At 54.2% G+C, this 20727-nt stretch overlaps 1 protein-coding gene across 4 annotated transcripts; it reads left to right on the top strand.

Annotated features, from left to right (window-relative positions):
• Nucleotides 1-2088: 2088 nt before the first annotated feature.
• SNRNP70 (small nuclear ribonucleoprotein U1 subunit 70) lies at nucleotides 2089-19319 on the top strand. Of its 4 annotated transcripts, none has more exons than XM_042918694.1 (10): nucleotides 2089-2288; nucleotides 3057-3213; nucleotides 5468-5530; nucleotides 5644-5698; nucleotides 10194-10258; nucleotides 10427-10489; nucleotides 11119-11200; nucleotides 14475-14576; nucleotides 18319-18406; nucleotides 18516-19319. In XM_042918694.1, exons 2-10 carry the CDS (start codon nucleotides 3067-3069, stop codon nucleotides 19138-19140), a joined length of 1290 nt encoding a protein of 429 aa, XP_042774628.1. In that variant the 5' UTR covers nucleotides 2089-2288; nucleotides 3057-3066; the 3' UTR covers nucleotides 19141-19319. The 4 variants fall into 4 exon arrangements, with proteins under 4 accessions (XP_042774628.1, XP_042774625.1, XP_042774627.1 ...); XM_042918691.1 differs by having other exon boundaries at nucleotides 18489-19319; XM_042918693.1 differs by lacking the exon at nucleotides 2089-2288 and adding an exon at nucleotides 2397-2491 and having other exon boundaries at nucleotides 18489-19319.
• The last annotated feature ends 1408 nt before the right edge of the window (nucleotides 19320-20727 follow it).

Genomic DNA, 20727 nt, shown 5'->3' with positions numbered 1-20727 from the left:
AAAAAATTTTTTAAATTAAATAAATTGGTTTAAGTTTATTTACTTTGAGAGAGACAGAGAGAGTGAGCAGGGGAGGGGCCGAGAGAGAGAGGGAGAGAGAGAATCCCAAGCAGGTTCCGCACTGTCAGTGCCGAGCCCCTTGTGGGGCTCGAACTCAGGAACTGTGAGATCATGACCTGAGCTGAAACCAAGAATCAGACGCTTAACCGACTAAGCCACCCAGGGGCCCTTCTTACTTTTTTTTTTTTTTAATCAGTTTTTTTTTTTTTAAAGTTTATTCATTTTGAGAGAGTGCGAATGGGGGAGGGGCAAAGAGGGAGAGGGAGAGATAGAATCCCCTGCAGGCTCCGCACTGTGAGTTCCCACGTGGAGCTCAGATCCATCCACTGTGAGATCATGAGCTGAGCTGAAGTCAGATGATTAACTGACTGAGGCCACCCAGGCAACGTTTTCTTCCTACACTTGCAATCACTCCTGCTTGGGCCCCTTTGCTGGGTCTTCCCCATATTAGCTTCCCTTCTCTCCCAGGTGAGTTCATTCAGTCTCATGTCTCCAGATACCATCTCTAACCCAAAGACTCCCAGATCTAGGGTTCCAGCCCCAGACGTCTCCGTGACTGCCATACATTCCAATGCCACAACGGCACCTGAGTGTCAGACATCTTTGCGATGTCCAAACCCAGAGCCGTGCGATCAACAGGTGAGTCTTCCTCAATAACCCCCTCCACCCACATCTCCCCTCTCTAAATCAACAGCACCGGGGCCCCTGGGTGGCTCGGTTGGTTAAGCGTCAGACTTCGGCTCAGGTCATGATCTCATGGTCTGTGGGTTCAAGCCCAGCATTGGGCTCTGTGCTGACAGCTCAGAGCCTGGAACCTGCTTCCAATTCTGTGTCTCCCCCTCTGTCTGCCCCTCCCCTGCTTGTGCTCTCTCTCTCAAAAATAAAATAAAAACATAAAAGTAAATAAATAGCACCATCAATCACCCAGTTGCTCAGTCTACAGATCGAGGAATAAAGGTTATTACTATTTAAAAAAAATATTTATTTTGGGGAGAGTAGAGGGGAGGAGGGGCGGGGGGGGGGGTGGGCAGAGGATCCGTAGTGGGCTCTGCACTGACAGGTTGACAAGCAGAGAGCCTGATGTGGGGCTCGATCTCTCAAAACTGTGAGATCTTGACCTTAGCGGAAGTCAGAAGCTCAACAGACTGAGCCGCCCAGGTGCCCCAGGATTATTACTATTTTTTTTTTAATTTTTCATGTTTATTTTTGAGACACACACACACACACACACACACACACACACACACACACACACACACAGAGTGGGGGCGGGGGGCGGGAGCTGAGAGAGAGGGAAACACAGAATCTGAATCAGCCTCCAGGCTCTGTGCTGTTAGCACAGCCAGATGCGGGGCGAACTCACAAACCCGAGATCATGACCTGAGCGGATGCTTAATGGACTGAGCCACCCAGGGCACCCCTGCCCTATTTTTCTTTATTGTGTTGGCCACAACCCCCAATTTATTCCCCCCCCCCCCCACAATTTATTCTTTTTAAATGCCTTTATCATCTCCCCAGTACAACGTAAGCTCCAAGAAGAAAAAGACTTTCTCTTAGTCATGTGCTATATATCTTCAGAGCCCAAGCAATGCCTAGCATTACACTAGGCGCTGAATGAACAGTTATGATTTAACAGGTTAGACATCAACGTAACACCATTCACGTACGGACTCTTTGCCTCTTTGCCAGGCGGCGGAGGGGTATTTAGTCGTACACACAACAGTCGCATGCGTACAAGATCCGGGAAGTGTGTTAGGGAAAGGGGCGGAGCATCGAGGAGTCTCGCGCACGGAGGCGGTTGGAGCCGAAAGCGAAAGGGGGTGGGGGCTGGGGTTTGGTGCGGTACCCGCGTGCGCACTGCGGCCTGCAGCCAGCCGCGGCAAAGGAGTTTAAGGTGCCCGTGGGCGGGGAAGTGACCTTGCGCGTGCGCAGTCCCCGCGGCGCCGCCAGGTCCCTGTGTGTGGGTCGTTCTGGATCGCGCCGCGCGTGCGCAGCGCGGCCGGCGGAGGGATTTGAGGCTGGCTCCACCCCTTGCCCCTGTCGCGAGCCGAGGCCGCGCGGGCTCGTGAGCAGCGGCCTGGTGCGCGCGCTGGGCGGGCGACTGAGGGAGACCGACGCGGGCGCCGCCGCAGTCGAAGCCAGAGCGGGAGTCCCTGCTGCTGAGGGGCCGCCGCAGCCGCCGCGAGCCCCCGGACCGTCTCCAGGCCGAGGAGGGCGCCGCGCGGCGGGTGAGTGAGACCGAGTGGCCTTACCGGGTGCGGAGCCGCTACCCACAAACCCCTGCGGTGGGCCCTAGCCTTTTCCCCGCGGCCGGGCCCCCTTCCCGCGCCACCGCCGCAGGACCTTTCTGCACCCCTTACCCAGACTCCTCTGGGCACCGAGGCCCTCTTCCCACAGCTCTCCCGCGGCCCCTTACCCACAGGCCCTTGCGGTGTGTTGCTTTTTTTTCTTCCTCGTCTCCGCGGCGCCCTGGACCCTTACCCATAATTCCTTTCGCCTTTGGGGGCCTGCATTTATTACCCACAAGCCCCCAGCTCGAGGGGCTTGTTGCTTACCAGCTTCTTCCCTTGATCGGAGACTTGCTGTGATTCTCGCCCCCGTAACTTGGTCTCCAAGGTGTGGGACCACCAGCCGCCATTGGTTTGGACCTCCCTCGTAAGGATCGCTGAGCCCCCCCCCACGCTCGCAGGGAACCTCCCAGCCCCACGGCTCCTTGCTCGGGACCCTGAGACTTTAACTCCTCGTAAACTCTTTTTCAGTCATTGCTGCCCTTACCAGCCTTGCCTCGCCCTCCCACAGCCTTCCCCCGTGAACTTTATATTTCTCGTTCAGATTTAGTTCTTTGCCGTGAGCCATACGATCATTCCGTGTTCTTCCAGGACCTGCTTTAATACTGGGATCTTACTCCTCTTTCTTTTTCTTCTTGGGAGTCCCGGGATTATAGGGGCTTCGTCTCTCCCGGTCACCCTAACCTAAGGCTGTCCTTCCTCCCTCAGACTTGGCAAGATGACCCAGTTCCTGCCACCCAACCTTTTGGCCCTCTTTGCTCCCCGTGACCCTATCCCATACCTGCCCCCCTTGGAGAAACTGCCACATGAGAAACACCACAATCAACCTTACTGTGGCATTGCGCCCTACATCCGAGAGTTTGAGGTGAGTTCGCTGAGCAGACTCTTAGTGGTTTGGGTTCTGAGGCCGGGGAGCTGGATTTGAGAGTCCAGTTTCTGGACACTTCCTGTGTGATTTAGGCGGGGGACTTACTCTTTCTGATTCTCAGTTTCTCTGTCTTAAAAGGGGTTGATGGGGGCGCCTGGGTGGCTTGGTCGGTTAAGCGTCCGACCTCAGCTCAGGTCATGATCTCACGGTCCGTGAGTTCAAGCCCCGCGTCGGGCTCTGTGCTGACAGCTCAGAGCCTGGAGCCTGTTTCAGATTCTGTGTCTCCCTCTCTCTCTGCCCCTCCCCTGTTCATGCTCTCTCTCTCTGTCTCAAAAATAAATAAACGTTAAAATTAAAAAAAAAAAGGGGTTGATGATGCTTCCTTGTAGGGTTTTTGTTGAAAATTCAGTAAGTAGCAGCTGAGGATTCAGGTTCTGGGGTCAGGCAGTCCTTGGCACACCATTTATCAGCCATGTGACCTTGGGCAAATGGTGTGTTCTCTTAGTTGATTTCTTCATTTTTTGCCAGGGGATAGTAGTATTTTCCTCATAGTGTTGGTGGGGAATTAACTGCGACACTTATTACAGGGCTGGGCACCAACCAGTCGGCGAAACGTCGGTGTTACTGCGTTGACCGGTTTTGTTGTTAATAGGATGATGTTAGTGTGGGCTTGAGGATGTCGGCTATGCAACTGCAGGGAAAACACAAATATGTAACTTGGGCCTCTGTTTTTGTCGTTGGTAAAACTGGCCTGACAACATCCACCTTCTAAGGTGCATCAGAACACACCTGAGAAATGCTGGCACACAGCCAGAAGTCAGAAGCGGGAAGTTCTGGCCTCAAGTAAGAAAGGGCCGTGGAGGTGGAGGAAGCTGCAGGGCAGAAGTTAGTGGAGAGATAACAGAAGGTTGGCTCTTTAGTAGGATTTGCCACCCTCGGTGAACCGGTACTGGGAAGTGTTATTAGCTAATTAAACTAATTTAATGGCTACAGGCCAGTGGCGTCCTTGATGATGTGGTCATGTGGCAGTTACCGTTTAATGAGTGGCTGGGGAGATCTTCAGGAACTGCCCTGGCCCTCAGGAGGGGTCCAGTCATTGCTTCTGAACTGCACTGTCCTCTTCTTTGGCATCAGCCCTGGTCCCGATCTCTGTCTATGATAACGGACAAATCTTTTGCAGATTGGGGTTTTTGGTAAACACGAAGGGATTGTTCTGATTTTTCTCGTATCTTTAAAGAAAGACCACAGAATAAAAGATCAAGTTTTTATTTGTTTATCTTTTAAACGTTTTTTTTGTTTTTTTTTTTTAATTTTTTATTTTATTTTTGGGACAGAGAGAGACAGAGCATGAACGGGGGAGGGGCAGAGAGAGAGGGAGACACAGAATCAGAAACAGGCTCCAGGCTCCGAGCCATCAGCCCAGAGCCTGACGCGGGGCTCGAACTCACGGACCGCGAGATCGTGACCTGGCTGAAGTCGGACGCTTAACCGACTGCACCACCCAGGCGCCCCTAAACGTATTTATTTTTGAGAGAAGAGAGCACACACACACAAGCAGGGGAGGGACAGAGAGACAGGGAGACACAAAGTCTGAAGCAGACTCCAGGCTGTGAGGTGTCAGCACAGAGCCCAGTGTGGGGCTAGAACTCATGAACCATGAGATCATGACCTAAGCCGAAGTCGGATGCTCAACCGACTGAACCATCCAGACGCCCCAAGATCAAGCTGTTTGTTTTTGTTTTTGTTTTCAGTTTTTTTTTTTAATGTCTATTTATTTTTGACAGAGAGAGACAGAGAGAGAGAGAGCGAGCATGAGCGGGGGAGGGGCAGAGAGAGAGTCCCAGGCAGGCTCTACACTGTCAGGCGCAGAGCCCGACGCAGGGCTCGAACTCACTGCGAGATCATGACCTGAGCCGAAGTCAGATGCTCAACCGACTGAGCCACCCAGGCGCCCCAAGATCGAGTTTTTGTTAATTTCAGCAGGCATAAAACTGCTCTATCAGGTTGCTGTAGAAGTTTCTGAATTCTTCTGATTTGTCTATTTTTCTGGTCACAGATTGGGAACAGTTTGTGGGTAGCACTGGTCTGTGGACCAGGTTTTGATGCCACTCCCCACCTCCACTGGCCTGGGAACTGTCCGTGTTTGCTTGTTTGTGTGTGAGTGGCTGAGGCACGTGTTGTTTTCTGGATGGGTGTCCCTTGCAATTTCTCCCTGTCCCTCCCACCCTGTCACCTGTCTTCTTATTTCCAGGACCCTCGAGATGCCCCTCCCCCAACTCGAGCAGAAACCCGGGAGGAACGCATGGAGAGGAAGGTATGTAATTTTCATCTCTTGGCCACATGTCGTTTTGCCATTTTCTCTCCAGGATGTTCCCTGACATCAGGGCACTTCTTTCCTCATTCAGTTGTCCACCTTTTTCCCGACAGAGACGGGAAAAAATTGAGCGGCGACAGCAGGAAGTGGAGACAGAGCTAAAAATGTGTAAGTCTCTCTTCTTTTCCCATCTCTTTTTCTTCAAACCTTCTTGCATTTTTCTCCGGCTAATCCAACCCAGGACTCTAATTTGGGCAGGTGGGGTTTTTAGCCCACAAAGTTGGCCAAGTACCGTGTTTGGTTTAGGATTTAGAAGTACAGCGTGGGGTCAGGGTTGGTGGGAAGGGAGGCCTGGTACCTCAGGCTGCACACTCTACGGGGGAGTGCACTCAGGGAGACTCCCACAACCAGCTGGGTGTCCTGGGCTGCAGGACAGATCCGTTATAGTCGCAGTCATTAACCAGACTCACAGGGTCACGTCGGTCTCAAGTGGCCCTTTCTTGTTGGAGTAAGGATGTTGTAGTTGGAAGACTCGGTCTTTCTTTCAGCTCCTGTGAGGCTGGTGAATCGTGTCATTTTGGACCTTATTCCCTGGAGCGGCGTGTTTCCTCAGGGCTCTTATGCAGATGCCAAGCATCTAAAGGCGTGATACCAGCCGAGAGCTCTCTGAGCAATGACTCACCAGAGCTGCCTTCCTGTCCTTTCTCAGACCCTGTGTTCAAACCGCATTCAGAATTTCCTCTTCCCACCTGGTCTCCTTGGATGTTTTCTTCCCTGGAACATGGCCATGTAGCCTTGCAAGTCATGCTCTCTGTTGTTGCCACCCAGTTTGTTTTTAACACTTTCTTTACTCCTTTCTCCAGTTCGTCACCACCACCTGTCCTGTTACTCTCTGAATGTCCCAGATCTGACCCTTCTCTCCATATGTGTCACCACTCAGGTTTTCTCTTGCTTGGACACACAGTAACCGTCTGATTACCTACGTGCCTGTCTCCACCAAGTTCTTTGGGTCTTTTTAAAGTACAACTTTGTATCATTTTCTGCTAACAGCTTCCTTTTGCTCTCAGCTTAAAGATGAAAGTCTCCTGCCCACTGTTTCAAACTTGTTGTGCACTGTGCCTCCTTCCCTCTAGCTACAGCGGCCTCTTCTCATGCCTCGTTCTTGTTGGAACGTCCCCTGGCATTGGGCTTTTGCCCAGGCTGTTCCCCCAGTCTCTGATGACACCTTGGTTTATGTGTAACAGCTCTTTGTATCCCTGTTCAGCTGTCACTTCTCAAGGAAGCCTTTCGTGACTTCCTTGCTCGGGTCAAGTCACCTTGTGTGCTGAAAGCCCCGAGTCCTGCTACAGGTTGGTCGCTTTGGTCTGCAGGGGAGATTTGAAGATCATCTCCATCTCTACGCTGTGGGTTCACAGCTGCTCTAAGAGCAGTGTTTGGATGCGATTTGCTCACCACCATGGCCCCAGCTGCTATAGGGCTCGGCACACAGAATTGTCGGCAGTTAATTTGGGGAGTCTTGGTTGTATTGTAGGGCACAGGCCTTGCAGTCTGACCCTTGTGCGTTGTAACCCCGATCCTGCTGCTTAACTGCCAGGTGGCCTTGGATAAATCTTTTCTCCCCTTAGAAGTTATTTTCCACACTTTTAAGAATGGGATCTTGGTAGGTTAAAGGACATCATAAAGATGTAGTTGGTCGAATTCAGGATGTGGGAAATGGTATAAAACAAAGTTGTAACTCAGTTTCTTTAATAAATGACAAGGAGAAAGGGCAGGGAGTGGACCAAAAACAATTAAAGAATCAAAAGATCGGTCAAGCAAGTGATGTGTATGCTTGTTTGGATCCTGATTTAAATGAGGTAACTGCATTGGGGCGCCTGGGTGGCTCAGTTAAATGTCCAACTTTGGCTCAGGTCTTGATATCATGGTTTGTGGGTACAGAGTCCTGCATCAGGCTCTGTTCCGTCAGCTTCAGATCTATGTCCCCCCTGCCCCGTTCTTTTTAAATAAGCGTTAAAAAAAAAACAACAACTAATTTTAAAAGTCCAGTTTTGGAAATAACGGAGTACATTTGAACCCTGGGTTTCGGGTTAAGGAGCTGACCTTAACCTTTTAAGGTCTAGTAAGAGTACGGTGGTGATGATTTCTTTAAAATTCTTTGTTAGAGACTGCAATGCTATGTCTGGTGTTTGATTTAAAATACTTTGGTGGGATGGGGGTACAGATGAAGCAAACATGGCCATGTGTTGATAATTGAAGCTGGTTCATAGGGCTTCATTATATTATTCTCTGCTTCCCTCAGTGTTTGAACTTCTGTATAACTGGAAAGAAAAAAAAAAAAAAAACGGGTCGAGTACGTTAGGGTTTTCATGGCCCTAAGAGCCTCCATCTCCAACTACAGAAGTTGGCTCTGCCTTGTCACCGGTAGCAGCTACCATTCGAGGGGACCTTGTCCCTTGTTAAGCAATTGGTGTACTTCATACCGTTGACTTCTCCCAGCTTCCAAGTGTGGCGGGGGGTTATTACTCCCATTTTTAAGATCAGGAAACCCGGGGCTCGTTGAGGGCAGTATACTTCCCAAGAGCCGAGAGTTTCGAAATACTTTTCCTGCCATCTGAAAGCCTGAACAGGCTTCCCGGCTCCATAGGGCGTTTCTTCAAGCTCCTGCTCGGGGTTGCTACCTAGATAATCCCTTTAACCAGGGGTTTTCCAAGGGCAGAGGTGCCAGCGTGGGAGTTCCCTGAGTTTGTGCACACGAGTGCACCAGCTGGTGAGCTGCTGACCGGCTTCAGTTCTCTGCTGCCCTCTTCCTGCTGACGTCTTCTTTTTGCAGACACATGGGTGTTCTCGGCTCGGCTGCACTAGTTTTTCCCTTTGGCCACACTCAAGGGCAACCCTCGAGTAAGCAAGAACCGCAAAGAGTTCTGCGGTATCCCTTGGATGCTGCCGGGCACCTCCACGGCACGTCAGGAAGTTTCAGGTGTCTGCTGTTTGGCCTTGGTCCTCTCCCCCATCCCCTGCAACCATTGTAGCCTTAGCATTCCTACCCCGCCTGTTAGGCCACCTGCGCCTGGGGTTGGCAGATGCGTTTCCCGTTGCAGCTGTGATGGTTTCAGGTCTTCAGTGAGATGTCCTCATCCTGGTGAGGCCTTTCCTGACCTGCCCATTACAACTCTTCACCCTGGGTCTGTCACTCTGTGATGGAACCAGATGACTTCCTCACCGAGTTTGCTGTCGGCCTCCCCGCATGAGTGTCTGAGCTTCGAGAGGACGGGGCTGTGTTTTGTCTTGTGCGCCACCGAATCCCCGGCTCCGTACGACGGTTCCGGGAACTTGCCAGCGCTGCACAGATACCTGTTGGACGATCGGACGAGAGCAGTCGGTGTAGATCGAGATACCGGGGCACAGAAAACTACGACACGGAAGGATGAGGGATAGTGAGGAACTGAAGGGGGTAGGCGCAAAGGTGGCGTTGTCTTCAAAGGCCACCGTCGCTTTCCAGGTAGTTAGGCTCAGTTCTCTGGTTTGTAATACATTCCCTGAAGTCATCTTGAGTTTCGCTTGTGTTCGCAGCCTAGCCTCCTCAGATCTGCAGCTTTATTTCTCTGGCTTCTTGCGGCACCCAGCCTGTCATCCTGAGAAGCTGGTGTGTAGGTGTTCAGTATGGAGCTTGGTAGTTAGAGCGCCGGGGCCGTGAGGTTGGGCTGGGACGTAAAGCCGGGCTTGGCCTCTTTGCTGCTCTGACACTTTTCCTCTTCCATGCTTCGGGGGTTGGCTTGGTTTCCGTTTGCAGAATGAGGATTCATTTTCAGCGTGCGGCAGTGTCTGGGCCTAATTATGTGTTCAATAAATTATTAACGTTCGTTTTTTTACATTCTCCTGGGATACGGCATGTCATTCTAAGGGTTGTGCTGTGTCGTGTCACGTGGAAGAACCGCCTTTGCTCTGAAGTGGTCGGGGTGCCTTGGGGACCCTGGCAGGAGTCGAGGACCGCTGTGTGTGCTTGGGCCTCTATAGTTGGTGAAAAGGACTTCTTCCCAGGCCTGACCCACCAGAATCCCCCCAGGAATTGGTTTTGTGATAGGTTTTGGCTCCTTTCTGTGGAGATGGTTGTTCCTCAGTGGCCTCGTGGTAGGAGGGTTGGGAGTAAGCACCTGTTGAGCATTTCGTGCGCTCCAGCACCAGGCCTGGGTTTCTCCCTGGGGCACAGAGGTCATGGGGCAGAAAGCAGGTGGACACTGCTAGGCTCTCTCCCAGCCTTTGAGCTCAGGTTTTCCTGAGGGCTGTAGGTGCAAGCCGTGTCGTTGGGTGGCCGCGTGGCCCCGCAGCTGAGGGAGGGAGCCTGGCACCTGGAGTGGTCAGGCTGCCTCTGGATGCCCAGCCTTCACCTGGAAGGGGCTGGGGCAAATGTCTAGGTCTGAAATGGTGTTCAGACTCCTGGCCCCCATCCAGTGTCAGCTTGAGGTCAGCCTGTCCCCTTCCCCCATCAACCTAAACTGGTTACTGAGATAAAGGCTGCTGTGCCCCAGGGAAACTGGAAAACGGAGCGTGTCCAAGGTCTCCAGGTCACCAGCAATTTTATTCTAACGGATCTCTGTCCGTCCGCCTTTCTTGCTGTGTGTGACTGTTGATGTTTTCTACTTACACATTCTTTTTTTCTGCACAGGGGACCCTCACAATGATCCCAATGCTCAGGGTGATGCCTTCAAGACTCTCTTTGTGGCTAGAGTGGTGAGTCCCCAGCTCCCCAGCCATGGAGCCCCAGAGAAGCCAAAACCCTGCGCTGCTGAGAGCTTGGGTGTGGGACAAAGGACAGTAGGCCAGGTCCTGGAATGTTCTGAGGGTTTGGGGATGGTTAATTTCTCCCACTTAACTTTGTGTCTGTCTGTCTCCCGGTAGAACTATGACACAACAGAATCCAAGCTCCGGAGAGAGTTTGAGGTGTACGGACCCATCAAAAGAGTGAGTGGACTGGGACGGGGGGTTATTTGAATTGGAAAGGGATTTGGTGGCGGGGGGTGGAGGGAGAAGGCTGGTTCCTGGCCCCAAGGATGCATCCCATCATTTCAGGGCTTCAGAGTCCATGGGCTGCCTTTCCATTCTGACTGTACTTCCTCGCAGGGGATTTTGGGTAGCAGGAGTAAAATTAAGAAGTGGTAACTAGCCAAGCCCGTTTGTTTACCGTTGTCTGCGGCTCCCGTTGCTGTGAGGCAGAGGCGGGTAGTCGGGACAGAGACTGTCAGGTCCATGGAACTGGAAGCATCTGCCGTCTGGCCCTTTAGGGAAGATGCAGAAGCGTGTGCCGATTGCCGTTGTGGAGCAAGGCTCTGTGTTTAACTGGCGGGCCTCGATTTCATCGAAAAGTCCCCTGAGCGCTCTGAGCAGTAGTGAGGGCTTGAGATCAGTGTGCGCGTCCGCTGCTGAGCCCGGTGCTGGGAGGGCATTAGTCACCTGGGGCTCTCAGGGACAGGGACGGGGACAGGGTGTGAGGCATCTGTCGCTGGCGTAGGCCGCCTCTGTGGTTGAAAGGGTGGGATTTCCTTGTCTGAGAACTAATCTCTGCGCCGCCCCCCACCGGCTGCCTCCCTCAGATACACATGGTCTACAGCAAGCGGTCAGGAAAGCCCCGTGGCTATGCCTTCATCGAGTACGAACATGAGCGAGACATGCACTGTGAGTACCTCTGGCCTGAGCCCTGCCCTCTGACCCTCTCTCTTCTCTGCTGCCCAGCCCCTTCCTGTCGTCTGTCCCCAACCCCTGCCCTGCCAAACCTGACATTAGCGATGTCTCTTCTCCTCCTCCCTCTGTTTCTGATATATCTTTTTTTTTTTTATATACGTGTTTTTTAAAAAACAAAAACCAAAATCCCCCACAACGTGTGTGTGTGTGTGAACCCGGGGAGGTAAGTGTCACACGTTGAACCTCAGGGGCAAGGAGGGAACTGGGTGGGAGCTGGGGCCAGCTGGATGTGGGGGGGAGGGGTCGGGTGTTCGGGGAGCCTCTCCCCATTCCCCCCACCAGAAGTGGGGGTGGCTAGGTCAGACTGAGGACTGGCCTTTGAACCTGCCCTCTCTTCCCCCAGCAGAACTGGGGCTGGGCCACCCGACCCTCCGCCTCCCCACCCCTGGCCCCCCACCCTGTTCCTCAGCGGGCAGTGGGCCTGTAGGCGTGTTCGGCGCCTGCCCCCACATCTCCAAAGCCCCCTTTGAGGCCGCGGCGGCGTCCACATGGGCAGGGATGGGTGGGCGGGGGCGGGCAGGGCTGCGGCGTGTCCAGGGGCCGCCGTATTAATTGACTGTTCTTATTGTCACTGCAGCCACCACGCAGCTGGCTTGCAGCTGATGCTTACGCTCCCCTTACAACACCTCAGTGTATGGTTGGTATAAGGGTTTGTATCATGGGTAAGATCACTCAGCACCGCACACTAGCCCAGCTTAGCCAGGCAGTGCAGGAGCAGTGAGGCCTCCCTCCTCCCATCCCCAGTCGCCCCCTCAACCTCCCCGCACCCGGAACCCTTTCCTTGTTTGGGTGCCCTTTGTCCCTCCTGCCACCCCTGCCCCCAGTCCACAGGCTCTCTGGTAATCTTGTCGGTCCCAGGAAGGGAAGGACGGACCCTGATTGGAAAGGCGTCTGGCCTCTCCAGTTGGGCTCCACCCAGCCCCTGACTTAACCTGGCTTCATGGCGTCAGCGGGAAGGTTACAGGAATGCCGAAGACAGGACGCACTGGGGGGAGGGCTCCGCATGGAACCCTTCAATCCTTTGCTCCCTGCCCCCGTGCTTCTGTGGGGCTGTCACTGTGGTGGCCCTGGAGAATCTTTCTGGTTGCTAGATTCAGGGTGCTGTGCCCCTTTTCTGTCTGCCTTCTCCTGGTCGAGGCCTACCTAAGGGCCGTGGTGCCCAGCGGCTCTGCAGAGTGCACGGAATTGGGGATTGGAGTGTGGGAGGGACCAAGTGACAGGCTGCCAGGGGCTGAAGGTGTCGTAGATTCTACTTAAAACCCTTCCGCTGTCTATAGAGACCTAAGAGAGGGAGAGAAAGACGAGCCTAGAAGCACACATGTCACGTGGTTTCTTTGCTGGTACTCCTGGGTTGGGCTTCTTCCGGGGTTTGGGACACTGAACCAGAGCAGGGTTCCTTTGCCTGACTGTGTTCCCGGTCCTTCACTCCCGTCCCCCCACTACCCTCCTCTGGGTTCGGGGGCCGAGCGGCCCCTCCTCCTCAGATCCTGGGCTGCACGCCATCTCCTGGACCCCCGAGGCTGCCCCTTTGGGTGCCAGCCTTTGACCTGCAGGTGGCGGGAGGGAGTGTGGAACTCGAGTTGGAAAAGTCCTTCTATGTGCTACGAGGGGGCGGGGCGTGTGCCTAGTTTAGCGTGGACTTTACCGGGAAAGGTGAGGGCGCACAGGTTCTCTGAGGCCTCCCCAGCCGCCTTCTTAAATGCAATAAGATAGTCCCGGGACTTTACCAGCTCCTAGACTTGATGTTAATCCTTGTCTCCCCCTCTTTTAAGGCCTCCATGAGGTTTATTTGGGGTCCGCCACTTCCTCTGCCTGCCTCCAGGTGGTGCAGGAGACGTGGTTCCTCTCCCTCTCCACTGGCTCCCTAGAACCCCCCCACTTCCCTCCCTGTAGCTTTAGCTGACCCCATGGTGGTGGGTGTGGGGTCTGTGCGCGTGCTCAGGTAAGCTTGGGGGCTCCAGGTAAGCGGTCCCGTGTCCCCCCCCGGGAAGCCCGCCTCCTCGCCAGGCCCCCAGGAGTTGCCGAGCCCCCCCCATCCCGCTCGGTTTGGACACCCGCAAGGCCGGCATCGGTAAATGGCACCTTTTTCTCTTCCTCTGGTTGTTATTTGGGGGGGAGCGGGCTGGGGCGGGGCAGGGTATTGTGGTTGGTTGAGGACAACTCCCTAGGCCAGGGCTGGGGGTGGGAAACGGACTTTTTTGGCCTTCCCGACGCCCGTGTGAGACAGGCCCTGGGTCAGGCCTGCCCATTGCTGTGCCCTGCCCAAGAGCAGGAACATGCCTCACCCCGAATCTCCCCCTCTACTCCTCGCTCTGCCCGGCAGGCTCAGGCTGGGGTTGGCCTCCCAGTGTTTGTTGAGCAGGGGCTGTGGAGGGAGAGATGGGACGGGGGCTGGGATTGGGTGGCAGTCAGTCGGCTCAGGTAAGGCAGGAATTGTGAGGAGCACCGCACGCCTCCCATGCCTCCCTCCACTTTCCCTCTCCCCCACCTGCTGTAGGGGGCCCCTCCAGGCCCCCTGGGAGCACCGTAACCCCACCCTTCTGCTCCCTGCCATCTCCTGAAGATTTCTCCCACCCTTTTCTGGTTCATTTTCTGTTCTGATGTCTGTTCCCCCCACACTCACCTCCGTCCCCCAAAACACAAAAAAATAAAAAATAAAACGGTGTGAACTGGGGTGCAGTGCGGCCCAGCTGGGCCTCCTCCCCCAGCACGATGTTTTAGGGTGCATGCCTGGGGTTGTGGAGGAGCCCTCCCCCACAGCAGAGTCCAACCTTAAGTTAACCTTCAGTTTCTTTGCAGCGACTTTGGCCGCCTGGACAGGAGGGGGCTGCTCTGTCGGGTGGGAGTAGGCAGGGCTTGGCAGCCCAGGTGGGCGGGTGGTGGTTGGGGTGGTCCTGCTCCCCCCAGTAGCAATTGGGGGGTGATGAACAAGTTCCGAGATGGAGCAGGCCCCTCCTGGTTTGGGAGAGGGTCAGTCTGGCTGTCAGTTGCCTGGCTGTCTGGTGGGCGTGTGCTTGCGTGCGTGTGTGTACGCGCGTGTGCGTGTGCGTGCATGTGTGTGTGTGTGTGTGTGCGCGCGCCTGCGCACAGAGTGCCTTGATGGGGACATGGGGGTGGGGATGCCACAGAGCCGGGCCCTGTCCTGACTAGAGGACCCTCTGGGGACTCTTTCCCCCCTCCCCCCCCCCCCCCCCCACGTCTGTTGCAGCCGCTTACAAGCACGCAGATGGCAAGAAGATTGACGGCAGGAGGGTCCTTGTGGACGTGGAGAGGGGCCGAACCGTGAAGGGCTGGCGGCCCCGGCGGCTAGGTGAGCACTCCCTGTGTGGGCTGGGCTCCGGCAGGCCTGCATCCCTTCTGCATTCCCTGCCACTTTCTGCCTGCCTGGCTGCTCACGTCTTTCCTTCCTCTCTCCAGCTTGTCTCTCATCACCGTCATCATTCCTGAGGGCTGTCTTCCTGTTCTGGGTTACTCTCTAGTTGGTGGACTTCCTCTGTTTGTGCCTCATTCTCCTTATCCTGGAAAGTGGGGGTCACCTCAGAGTTCACCAAGCTCAGCATACCAGATGCCCAGCTTGGCAAGGAGCCCCTGGTAGGGTTGTAAATGTCACCCTCTCATCCACTGACTCTTTGCTCTTGCTTGTCTGTTGATACGTTGGTTCAGCAAATGCCTGTTTACCATATTTTTACTTTTTTAAAAATCTTTTTGTTTATTTTTTTTTTTCAACGTTTTTTTTTTTTTTTTATTTATTTTTGGGACAGAGAGAGACAGAGCATGAACGGGGGAGGGGCAGAGAGAGAGGGAGACACAGAATCGGAAACAGGCTCCAGGCTCTGAGCCATCAGCCCAGAGCCCGACACGGGGCTCGAACTCACGGACCGCGAGATCGTGACCTGGCTGAAGTCGGACGCTTAACCGACTGCGCCACCCAGGCGCCCCTCTTTTTGTTTATTTTTGAGAGAGAGCAAGAATACCAGCAGGGGAGGGACAGAGAGAGAGGGAGACACAGAATCCAAAGCAGCTCTGGGCTCTGAACTGTCAGCACAGAGCCCGACATGGGGCTCAAACTCAAGAACTATGAGATCATAACCTGAGCCAAAGTCAGATGCTTAACCGACTGAGCCACCCAGGCGCCCCCCATGTTTTTACTCTAATTTTTTTTAATGTTTATTTCTTTTGAGAGGGAAAGAGAGCCATGTGCATGGGGCGGGGGGTGGGGGGGCTGAGGGAAGGAGAGAATCCCAAGCAGGCTGCATGTTGTCGGCACCCAGCCAGACACGGGGCTCAGTCCCACGAACCATAAGATCATGACCTGAGCCGAGATCAGGAGTTGGATGTTTAACTGACTGAGCCACCCAGGCGCCCTTACCATGTGTTTTAGTCAAGAGCAAGTCTTTGTCTGTCTCTGATTGTCATTCACAGTGTCAGTCAAGGTCAGTTTGGTTGCAGGTATCAGAAATACATTTGAGGGTTTTAAAGCACAAAGGAGCCTTGTTGATTGAGAATCCCACGGATCCTTTGGAGCCCAAAGATGTGTGATGCCAGTTGGCCTGAAGGGGACCTGGTAGCCAGACCTTAAGTTGCCAGGAGCCACCTCTGGTGTCACTGCAGCTTGCTTCTGTCTTGCCTGCTATGTGTGCAGACTGATCTCTTCTGTGTTTCCCTGCACTGGCCCAGTGTGTGTCCTGCTTTATACTCCGTCTTGACTGAGTCTCTGCGTTTTGGGGTGGGTGGGTCTCAGTGGCTCAGCCTTGGGCCTGGACCTGGGTCTGAGGTCTTGCCATCCAAACATGCCTGTTAAGGACCTACTTCTTTGAGGGTGAGTGACAGTTGTCCAAGAAGATGGTCCTCCTCGGGTAGACCTGTCAGATGGATGAGTACTCTGCTCTTAATCCTGCCTTCCCGCCCACTCTTCTCACCCTGAACTTGCCTGTGTGACAGAGACCACACATTCAACTGCTGGCTCTCTGAACAACAGATCGGTTTTTATCTTGCCCTCATTTCTCTGGGGTGGAGTGAGTTCTTCAGAGTGCTGTTTCCTGTTCTGGTAGAATCCCGGAATCCCAGAATCTTCTAGGTCCGTTGGCATTCAAATTCTGCGATAGCAGTACCTAGTACTTCCTGACGCAGCATGTATACATGCAAAATTATAACCCAAACAAAAGTTTTATGAACAGAAATTACCTTTTTTTTTTTTTTTAATGTTTATTTTTGAGAGAGCGAGTATGGAGGAGGGACAGAGAGTCACAGGCAGACTCCACACTATCTGCGCAGAGCCGGATGTGGGGCCCGAATTCACGAACCACAAGACTGTGACCTGAGCTGAAATTAAGAGTTGGATGCTTAACTAAGGCACCCAGGCTCCCCCAGAAATTACCTTTTTTACAGACAGTCTATACTAGTATTTTATATTCTGTTGCTTTACTTTGTTTTTTGTTTATTATTATTATTACTATTACTATTATTTTTTTAATGTTTATTTCTGAGACAGAGCATGAGTCGGGGAGGGGCAGAGAGAGAGGGAGACACAGCATCCGAAGCCGGCTCCAGGCTCTGAGCTGTCAGCACAGAGCCCGACGTGGGGCTTGAACTCACAAACTGTGAGATCGTGACCTGAGCCGAAGTCGGTCGCTTGACCGACTGAGCCACCCAGGCGCCCCTGTTTTTTGTTTATTAAAAAAAATTTTTTATAATGTTTATTTTTGACCAGGAGAGAGTAAGTGGGGGAGGGGCAGAGAGAGGGAGACACAGGATCTGAAGCAGACTCCGGGCTCTGAGTTGTCAGCACAGAGCCCGACGAGGGGCTCCAACCCACAGAGTGCAACCCACAGAATACCTGAGCTCAAGTCGGATGCTTTACCGACTAAGCCATCCAGGCGCCTTTTATTTTTTTTAATGTGTGTTGGTTGCAACCCATCTAATTGGTGGTGTGATCCATTGCTGGGTTGTGACCTGGCAATTGAAGACACAAGTCTGTTCCGCATCATACCTGTCACGTTCCAGATGCCCGGTCAGTTGCCTGTGCCTGTTAGAACGTTTGCTCTCCGAGCATCCTTTGCCTGTTTTCACCCGGCACTGCTGGAAGTCCTTTCCTTTCGTGGAATTCCGGCCCGCCTCACTGAAGCTTGCTTCCGGTCCGTGTGGTGCGGAACGGTGCACAAGAGGGCAGCTTCTGGAGTCGGCCGGGATTCCTGTCCCAGTTCTGCACCTTCGTTGCCAAGTCCCCGTGTGGGCAAGTGACTCTCTGGGTTTGTTTTGCCATCCGAAGAAGGCGCCGTTGCTCCTCAGTTGTCCTTTGACTACTGTGCGTAGACACTTACGTTACATGCTGGTGACAGCAAATCCAGACCTAGTCCTGACTTTCACGGTGCCTAACAGTCTGGAGAGGCAGGAGTTCCCTGCTCACAGGGGCGTGTGCACTGTGAAGCGCCACCTGAAGTTTTAGGAAGGAAATGTATTCAGTCCGTGAGTAAATGGTGGGGAACCGGGCAGCGGGGTAGGTTCGGGAAGGCTTGCGGTGGAAATGGTGTTCAGGAGGACCCGGAAAGGGGGAGTAAGTTAACCGGACACGGAAGAGCAGACCCCAAGGAGAGCAGTGAATGGTCCCCCGAAGTGGGGCAGAAAGGAGACGGAGACCGAGAGTGTGAGGGGGTTGAAAAGCGCCCCGAAAATGAAGAACCAGTGGCCAGCTTCTGGAGGCCGCTTGATGGAGATTTTGGAGTAAAGGCAGTGGGAAACTGTTGGAGGATTCGAGGCCGGCCACGTTTTTTAGTTAGGTTTCTAGCTCGGCGTCGTGTCAGGAGGCAGCTGAGCAGAAGGGGTTTGGGAGGCTGTGTGGACTTGGAGGTTAAGGGTGCGCTTTGGAGTCTGAGTACAGGTGTTGACCAGCTGGCGCTTGGGGAAAGGCCTCGAGCGTGTGAACACAGCTGTCCTGTTAAAGCGCAGCCGCCACTGGCGGTTGCAGGCCTGCCTTTTGCTCTTTGATGCGCCTCGTCTCCCTTCCCTGGGTGCCCTGTTTGGACTGACCCTTTCTCCGCCCGCCCCCGCCCCAGGAGGTGGCCTCGGTGGTACCAGAAGAGGCGGGGCCGACGTGAACATCCGGCACTCGGGCCGGGACGATACTTCCCGCTACGATGAGAGGTAAGATTGGGCAGCTGGTTTCCTGGGACGCGGGCGGTCACGTGGGGGGGCCCCGCCACAAACCTCTGCCCACCTCATCCAGGCCCGGCCCCTCCCCGCTTCCCCACAGGGACCGGGACCGGGACCGCGAGCGGGAGCGCAGGGAACGAAGCCGCGAGAGAGACAAGGAGCGAGAACGGCGACGCTCCCGCTCTCGGGACCGGCGGCGGCGCTCGCGGAGTCGCGACAAGGAGGAGCGGAGGCGATCCAGGGAGCGTAGCAAGGACAAGGACCGGGAACGGAAGCGGCGAAGTAGCCGGAGCCGGGAGCGGGCACGACGCGAGCGGGAGCGCAAGGAGGAGCTACGTGGTGGCGGAGGCGGTGGCGACATGGCGGAGCCCTCTGAGGCTGGTGATGCGCCGCCCGATGACGGGCCTCCTGGGGAGCTGGGTCCTGACGGCCCTGACGGTCCGGAGGAGAAGGGCCGGGATCGAGACCGGGAACGACGTCGGAGCCACCGGAGCGAACGGGAGCGGCGCCGGGACCGCGACCGAGACCGGGATCGCGAGCACAAGCGGGGGGAGCGGGGTGGTGAACGGGGCAGGGATGAGGCCCGAGGTGGGGGTGGTGGCGGCCAGGACAACGGGCTGGAGGGTCTGGGCAACGAAAGCCGAGACATGTACATGGAGTCTGAAGGAGGTGATGGGTATCTTGCTCCAGAGAACGGGTATTTGATGGAGGCTGCGCCAGAGTGAAGAGGGCTTCCCCCCCCCACCCCCAGTTTTGTTTGGATGCGTTCCTACCCGTCCCTTTGCTGTCGTCCTCTTCCCAACCTTCTTGGCCACCACCTAAGTTTGCCAGCCAAGGGTAGGCGTCTCCTTATTTGTTGTGGCCCCTTGGATTTAAAATAAAATTAATTTCCTGTTGATAACAAGCACCTTGGTTTCTTTGCTGCTTTTAATGTCTTCCCAGAAGGTTGTGCCCTTTCCAGCAGCCCTACTCTGGTCTGTGTCCCAGGGCATGCCAAAAACTTGGGCTTTTTTGACCTGGGGCTGGGGCTACCCCCCACTACCCCAGAGCCATTTAAACTGGGATAAGGAGGTGCTCTGAAAGGTTCCCTCCGTTAGCGTCTTAGATGTCTTTGTGGTTTCCTTTCCTTTTTTTCTTTTTCTTCTTCCTTTCTCTTCGCCTAACATCTTTGTCAGGGCTCTTATGGGGCCGTCTCTGTAACCCTTGTCTTGGTGGAGGTGGGGCTCTAAAACGAGGTTACTCTGTGGAAGCTGTGACTTTGGAAGGGGAGCTGTTGTTGAGGCTGGAGAGCTGGGAAGGGTGGGGAGATGAAATGGGAGCACAAGCTGGAGGAGGAGGAGCTGAGCCACCCCGGTGCCCCTCTTCTTTTAAATGTTTATTTTTGAGAATGCACATGTGAGAGTGGGGGAGAGGCGGGGAGAGGCAGGGAGAGGGACAGATCTGAGGCCGGCTCTGTGCCTCCAGCAGAGAGCCTGATGTAGGGCTTGAATTCGGGAACCGTGAGATCATGACCTGAGTTGAAGTTGGATGCTTCACAGAGCAAGCCTCCCAGCCACCCGCGCCATGAGTATTTTTACTTCACACACGGCTCTGACGAGGATTAACCGGAAAGGGGAGGTCCCGTCAGCAGTTGAGATTCCAGCTGTTTCTGGACAGAGAAGATCACGTCGGGTGACGGTGAGGACACTTCAGTCTGGCGACCGCTTGAGAAGGAAGCCAGTTAGCCTTGCAGAACCTTGGAGCGGCTCCAGACCACAACTACAAGTGCAGCAAGGGCAGCGGACTCCAGGATCCGCACGCGGACAGTCACCCTCCATTTCAGCCCTCGATGCTTAGGGAGCTGGGTGGGCATTTCCCGCCCAGGCAAATACAGGAGCTACTTTGGTCTTTGAACAGTTTCTCTGTCTAAAGGCAAACTTGGCTTGATAACCCAGAGGCAGCCTGTCTATTAAATCTGTCTGACACACATGGATTATGCTATTTTTTTTTTTTTAAGTTTATTTTTGAGAGTGCAAGTGGGGGAGGAGCAGAGAGAGAGGATCTGAAGCAGGTTCTGCGTGGACAGCTCAGAGCCCAATGTGGAGCTCAAACTCCCCAACCATGAGATCAAGACCTGAGCCAAAGTCAGACGCTTGATCGACTGAGCCACCCAGGCGCCCCTCTGGAAAGAATAGCACTTGCATTGCTGAAAACCAAGCACATGGATTATGCTTCTAACTGCTTCAGTCGTCCTAAGCATCCAAGGGTGACAGGCGTTTGAGAAAATCCTGCAACAGGAGACCACGAGGTTAAGTAGAAAAACTGGCCCTGGA

Source organism: Panthera leo, chromosome E2 (assembly GCF_018350215.1).
Source record: "Panthera leo isolate Ple1 chromosome E2, P.leo_Ple1_pat1.1, whole genome shotgun sequence".
Taxonomy (NCBI): domain Eukaryota; kingdom Metazoa; phylum Chordata; class Mammalia; order Carnivora; family Felidae; genus Panthera; species Panthera leo.
Note: the sequence above shows the minus strand (reverse complement) of the source record. Positions and strands in the feature narration are given on the sequence as shown.

Bases quoted from the DNA above. Each gene is read 5' to 3' on its own strand.
- SNRNP70 (XM_042918691.1), top strand. From the start codon at position 3,067: ATGACCCAGTTCCTGCCACCCAACCTTTTGGCCCTCTTTGCTCCCCGT. The intron at 3,214-5,467 runs GTGAGTTCGCTG...TCTTATTTCCAG, and splicing joins CCTACATCCGAGAGTTTGAG to GACCCTCGAGATGCCCCTCC. The intron at 10,259-10,426 runs GTGAGTCCCCAG...GTCTCCCGGTAG, and splicing joins CTCTCTTTGTGGCTAGAGTG to AACTATGACACAACAGAATC.